Source organism: Benincasa hispida, chromosome 1 (genome assembly GCF_027475165.1).
Source record: "Benincasa hispida cultivar pf3 chromosome 1, pf3_genome.v1.1, whole genome shotgun sequence".
NCBI lineage: Eukaryota > Viridiplantae > Streptophyta > Magnoliopsida > Cucurbitales > Cucurbitaceae > Benincasa > Benincasa hispida.
In genome coordinates, this window is record NC_143478.1 from 65,295,058 (window position 1) to 65,301,373 (window position 6,316).

General features: G+C 33.4%; 1 protein-coding gene across 4 annotated transcripts; it reads left to right on the forward strand.

Moving 5' to 3' along the window:
- The first annotated feature begins 675 nt into the window (after window positions 1–675).
- On the forward strand, window positions 676–5,280 carry LOC120070230 (protein HEAT INTOLERANT 4-like). 4 transcript variants are annotated; one of them, XM_039022114.2, is made up of 14 exons: window positions 676–1,086; window positions 1,576–1,614; window positions 1,703–1,756; window positions 1,862–1,925; window positions 2,080–2,138; window positions 2,543–2,667; window positions 2,751–2,810; window positions 2,950–3,008; window positions 3,272–3,351; window positions 3,550–3,588; window positions 3,726–3,788; window positions 3,872–3,919; window positions 4,002–4,130; window positions 4,765–5,280. In XM_039022114.2, the coding sequence occupies exons 1-14, from the start codon at window positions 937–939 to the stop codon at window positions 4,810–4,812; spliced, it is 1,017 nt and encodes a 338-aa protein (XP_038878042.1). In that variant the 5' UTR covers window positions 676–936; the 3' UTR covers window positions 4,813–5,280. The 4 variants fall into 4 exon arrangements, 1 of the variants encoding a protein (XP_038878042.1); XR_016531432.1 differs by having other exon boundaries at window positions 680–1,086; window positions 3,467–3,588; window positions 3,858–3,919; XR_005479812.2 differs by having other exon boundaries at window positions 680–1,086; window positions 3,467–3,588.
- The last annotated feature ends 1,036 nt before the right edge of the window (window positions 5,281–6,316 follow it).

Genomic DNA, 6,316 nt, shown 5'->3' on the forward strand with positions numbered 1-6,316 from the left:
TTTTGATAAAACAAATCTCAATATTGAGAATATACAAATAATCATGTTAAAATACCATTTTGTTTGACATATTTTTAGACTATACAGAGAACTTTTTCTTCATTATCTACATTTTTATTATAAATTTCGACCAGATATTTACATATTATATTTTATTACATAAAAATTATCGCTACAATTTAATTAATATTAGTAATGATTTACGTGCAATACACGTGTTTATGACCTTTATAGTTTATTATTCAATTGTGTAACCATCCATACACAAACAATTAATAGACATCTAAATTCGAAGAGTCGTATCCCAAAGATCGAAGGCTATCAACAGACTTCTAAACTCGAATAATCATACTTTTATACATGGATAAAGATGTACTTCTATTGTCCTAACATCGCTCAACCGGAATGAAGCGAAGAGTTGTACTCTAAGGACAAGGTTGTTATTTACTTAAAAAAAAATAGAGGCAAAAAGTAAATGTAAACGTTCTCTAATTATCTCATTTAATATAGTATATAAATATAAAGAAATTAATTTTGAGAAACTGAATTGAAAGAATCTCAATTATATTTTAACAAAGTAATTACCATTATGTGGGAAAATAAAAAATGATAATAATAATAACTTTGTCTGTGTCGGTCTCTCAGTTAAAAAAAAGGAAAAAGGAAAATAATGAAAATTTGAAATCAATTTGGATTTCAAGCAATAGACGTCCCGCCTCTGTGGTGGAAGGAAAGAAGCATTGGCGTTGATCTTACGCTCAAAAATCCCCAATTTCCAAAAACCCTAATCTTTTGTTCTCTCTCTCATCATCTCCATCTTTTTCCCTCTACATTCGCAGTTTCTAATCCGGATCCTTCGGTTTCAATCCGCCGCAGCACTCTCTTCTCCTTATTCTTCGCACTCCCTTTCGTTTTCCTGCTGAGTTTCAGAACACAATGAGGAAAGGTACTAAAAGAAAAGCAACTCGAAAGGAGCAGGATAAACCTGCGGAACCTAAGCCCAAGGAAGCTCCATCTCGGGCCAAGCGGACCAAGCTTCCCAAACCCGAATCTGAACCCGAGTACTTTGAGGACAAGCGTAACTTGGTATTCTACATTCTGCCTACACCATTTCTTGAGTCTTTCGTAGTTTTGGTTGTTATTTTATGGGATTTTCTTTAATTTCCTGCCTGGGTCGTGGGTTTCCACTGTCATGAATTATCCTATTCTCCACTTGCTTTTTTTCTTTCATGGGAAATTGAGTAGGAAGAATGTTGGATGTGCCCAAGTACTGTTGTGGATGCTTGTAGGAGGAATTTGTGTGTGTGGTTTCATTTGCTCTTATGGGTTTCTTGAATGATTTAGTGCTCGAAAGTACTCAGCTTCAATCAACTTCTATCTTTTGCTTCGTTAATGATTTCTTTAATTCGGAAATGATGTTTGGATTTTTGTAGCAAATTTTTGGAATAAAATGCTTGTTTTTAGTAAGTTTGACTTTACCTGCATTCGTGATGTTTTTGGGAATTTTGGCTGAATGTGGTTTGCCAATTAATATTTTCTTTTGATTTACTTACAAATAGCAATTACTGAATGCAGGAAGATCTGTGGAAAGCAGCATTTCCTGTTGGGACAGAGGTCTGGTGTAAACGACGGTGCTTGTTTCTTCTTGTCAGTAGTCTTGTTGTTCTGTTACTAATACATTTACATGGTCTTTTTATTTCAGTGGGATCAATTGGACTCGGTTTATCAATTCAACTGGAATTTCTCAAATCTTGAAGTGAGTTTGATAATCTCTCATAGTCCAATATTGGTTGGTTCTTTTAATTTATGTTGGATGTGAATTTATTGGAGTGGGTGATATAACATTTGCAATTATTGTCAGGATGCGTTTGAAGAGGGAGGAAAGTTGTATGGCGAGAAGGTTTATCTATTTGGTTGTACAGAGCGTAAGTAGCTTTACTAAAATTCTTATATTATATGTTACAAACATATACAAGATAATTTTATTAATGTCTACCATGTTGTTCCAACCCCATTCAAAAGTTTACTCTCCTTACCTTTCTTTTTGTAGTCTATTTATGTCGATTCCTGTTTGTGCAGCTCAATTGGTTCCTTTCAAGGGAGAAAATAAAGTTATATGCATACCTGTTGTGGTGGCTGTAAGTCATTATATTTCTATTAATTTTTTTATGGTGTTGATTGTTTATTGTTTTTATGCATAATACATACGCGAAATCTTCTTGAAGTGACTAGTTAGTGGGGTTTTGTTCTAGGTGTTAAGAAGGTCTTAGAACTTTTGCATTTTCAATTTTCTTTTTCATTGTACATTTTATGTTACAATATTTATCTTTTCCTTTATGCAATGTCTGTGGCCTTTTGCATTTGTCGTGCCAAGATATAGTTTCTCTTAGTAGCGATGTTAATTCCGTGACAACATATAAAGAAAATGGAATACCATATTGAAAGATGTTATCAGTTGACTTTTACTTTTCTCATTTATTAACATCCACCGTATTACCATGGAATTTAATTCCTACAGCTATTTGTTTTTATGATTCTACAGGTTGCATCTCCTTTCCCACCTTCTGATAAAATTGGCATCAATTCTGTTCAAAGAGAGGCTGAAGAGATAGTTCCCATGAAACAGATGAAAATGGACTGGGTTCCTTATATTCCTCTGGAGAAAAGGTCTTAATTTGTGATTTTTTCATAGCATCTTTTAGATTCTAACTAAGTTTTATAATTGACCATGCAATCCAATTCTTCTTCAGAGATAGCAGAGTTGATAAATTAAAATCTCAAATATTCATCCTCAGTTGCACTCAGAGAAGGTACAAATATGAGAATGACTTTCCACTTCCCATTTATTTATTATTTTTGAAATGCCACTTCAACAAAAATTTGTTTATTGCTCACCTTTAATTGTTCTTATTTATAAATGGCTTGATGCTTGCGCAATTGTTTTTGCAGAGCTGCTTTGAAGCATTTGAAAATAGATCGTGTCAAGAAATATGAGTATTGCTTACCCTGTAAGTTCATCGATCAATTTGGTTGCTAATATCATGATTGATAATTTATTGGATGAGAGGGGAAGAGCTGAAAGTTCATGTGAAGAGAGTGAAATACCTTCTTGAGAGGAAAACTGATCTCTAGCTGTAATTTTCCACCAACACATTCTGCTGATTTTTAATGTCATCTAGATAATCTGATTAGTGGTTATCATCTAGATAATCTAAGTCTATACAAGTTTGTCATATCCATATCTCATACTTTTTTTTCTTCCTTCTGGCAGATTTTTACCAACCCTTTAAGGAAGACGAATTTGAACAAAGCACCGAGGTTCCAATTATTTTTCCAGCCGACCCAAAGCCAGTAAGCTTTTAATCCACGCTGTTTTAAAAAAGGGCTCATGAATGCATAGTGTATAGGGAAGAGATTAGTTGAGCATCTTATTCACAATCTGAAATTTATATGCTCATATTTTCAGATTTTGATGCCCATTTGGATTAGGATGATCATGCAGGGGAACTGCAAATCTATATGTAAGTTTAACTCTTTTGTTATCTGCAGGTTTTCTGTGAGTTTGATTGGGGATTTGATGAACTCGAGGTACAAGATATTAATTCAAATGACTGTCTTAATTGTTATCTTTTAATAACTTAGGTTGCTGGTCGTTTCTGAAAGTTCTCTTTAAGGGAAATTTCCCTAGAGTTTTATCTTTATGCTTTGTTTTCACGTATGTTCAGGAGTTCACGGATAAGTTGATTGAGGATGAAGAATTATCGGAAAATCAAAAGGATGCCTTCAAGGTAATAGTTTGTCGAGTGTTGTAGCCACATTACTGCTATTTATCTTTATAAAAACTTACCTGATGACAGTTCTCGATTAATAGGATTTTGTAAGGGAGAAAGTTAGAGAGGCCAAGAAAGCTAATAGAGAGGTAAACGTTGTTAGTCATATCGTTGTGATTCTGTTTGTAATAAGTTACAATTGCATTCAGATCTTATCCGATCTTCTTCCAGGCTAGGGAAGCACGGAATAAAGCCATTGAGGAAATGAGCAAAGAAACTAAAGAAGCATTTGAGAAGATGAAATTTTACAAGTTTTACCCTGTACAAACACCTGATACACCCGATATATCCAACGTTAAGGTAAGATTAAATCTTGCTTTAAGCCTCTTGGCCAATGAAGAGTGAAAAAGTCTGATCTTGAACTGCATTTTTATAAATCTCATTCTTATTTACCAACTATGGGTAAGATTTGAGAGCTTCCCAAAACCCAAACTGATGGAAGATGATTAAAAATTTAAAACTTTACTCCTTATCAGCTGACAATCCCTAAGTACTCTCCCTAGCTCACGCATCACGTACATCATAAGCCTCTAGCTATGAATTTGATACCTCTTTAATTAACTTGTAATCCAGGTGCTTTCCCTCCATGCTCATTTAAGCTTATACACATTTACAATCTCGAGCGTGAGTTGAGCTAGTGGTCAATATATGTTCATGCAAATAATAAATGAGTCAAAAGGAAAAGAGTTAAAGCTATGATGCCCATTTACTTAGGATTTCATTCTGAGAATTTTTTTTGCTAGTTTTAATGTGAGATTAGTGGGCCTAAAAATTGATAAATATGAAAACGAATGTGTATGTCTTAAAAGTTGAAGATTGGAACTCTACCCCATTATTTCAACGATACATTCTTGAAAATCTCAATGAGTAATTTCCTCTCACAAGGATTTGCCTGCATTTTCTGCAATGCAAGCTAACATTTTAGGCTTTCCAGGCTCCATTTATAAATAGGTACTATGGAAAAGCTCATGAAGTTCTGTGATATCTCATACCATGGCTGGCACAAGATAGAAATTGATATGAAGCTCCTTTCTGGTCCACATTTTGCTCAACATTTGAAGGTACAGCTTCTTTTATGCCGAAAATGATGATGCCAATGCCTTTCGACTTTTCATTGATTTAGCAAGAAGAAATGATGGGATCTAGAACAATACCCACCAAAATCTGGATAGGCCGCTGTACTATTTAGGCTCATGCTTTTTTTCTTCAATCGTTTTTTCTTCCTTTTTCTACATTTCACGTTTCTTTTAGCAAACAAAAGGACTTAGAATCTCACTCACCTCAGTTGGGATATCTTGGTGTAATTCTGTTAATTATTCCATCAGTTCAGTTTTGTATAACCATAGTTTGAGTTCTACAACCCTCCAAGAACGAACCTGTTCTTCACTGCAATTGGTTTTTGAAGGATATATATATTGATTACAACCTCCAAGAACAAATTCTTCCATAAGTTTGTGTTGTTTTCTTTGATTCCTTCCTTACAACCTCAAAGCTATCTATGGATTAAAACAAGTATTGGATACATGGTATGATAATCTCAAAGATTCTTATTGAGGGAGGATTTGAGAAAGCATGTCAACTTACCTATCGTAACTCGATAACGTATGTCCTTTTATCTTATTGTATATTTAGATGATATGATTCTTACTGAGATCGACTTGAAAACGACAGTCTTGTCATCAAATTAGATGTAGCATTCTCTTGCAAATGTTATTTAGATCGTCTATGTTGCTTCTTAAATGTCCAAATGCATGTAATATAGTTGTCTTTTGTTTTTTGTTTTTTTGTTTTTTTTTTTAAACTGCAACCTCAAGTATTTGCCGTTAGATTTATAATATATGACGATATATTATTTGCATTTTAGAAACTAGTTGGTTTGTTCAACGTCCAACGTTCAAAAGAATGATGAGATATCTCTGGCTACCGAGAAGGAACCCCTTTTCCAATCTTTATATTCAACCAATTGACCTATCACTACCACTTCGAGAGATCTATAGAATATATAAGTGAATGATGACATTATAATGTTTTAGATTGAACAAAATGCAAGATTGTGCAAGCTTAGATTAGATATAGAATAATGTTGTATCAAATATTTTTGAGTTTCAATTGCATCTTAATATAACAATATGAGAGAAAATGATGAGTTATATTCACGTTTGCATGCACTATAAAACACTTGCTCTTTATTTTCCTTAAAATGATATTACGGACAATTTATAATCTTATACAACGTCATTGATGTTTTGATTAGTTAAATGAACAATTATAAATGTGTGGAGAATATTTGAAAAGAATTATGTGGTCAAACTACCATATATTCCATCATCCTTCATAACCAGATAACTAAAGCAAAAACCAAGCAAGTACCTCGAGACCAAGAAATTAATTTTGATTAGAATAAAGTCAAATAGCATAATATATTATGACAAATACTACTCTTACTTTAAAGTATTCACTATAGATTCAAATCCCACATCCCATCA

What these genes read in the sequence shown, in the direction of transcription:
- LOC120070230 (XM_039022114.2), top strand. Translation starts at nt 937, where the DNA reads ATGAGGAAAGGTACTAAAAGAAAAGCAACTCGAAAGGAGCAGGATAAA. An exon ending in CCAAGAAAGCTAATAGAGAG is followed by an intron (nt 3,920 to 4,001) that starts GTAAACGTTGTT and finishes ATCTTCTTCCAG; the next exon opens with GCTAGGGAAGCACGGAATAA. An exon ending in CCGATATATCCAACGTTAAG is followed by an intron (nt 4,131 to 4,764) that starts GTAAGATTAAAT and finishes TAGGCTTTCCAG; the next exon opens with GCTCCATTTATAAATAGGTA.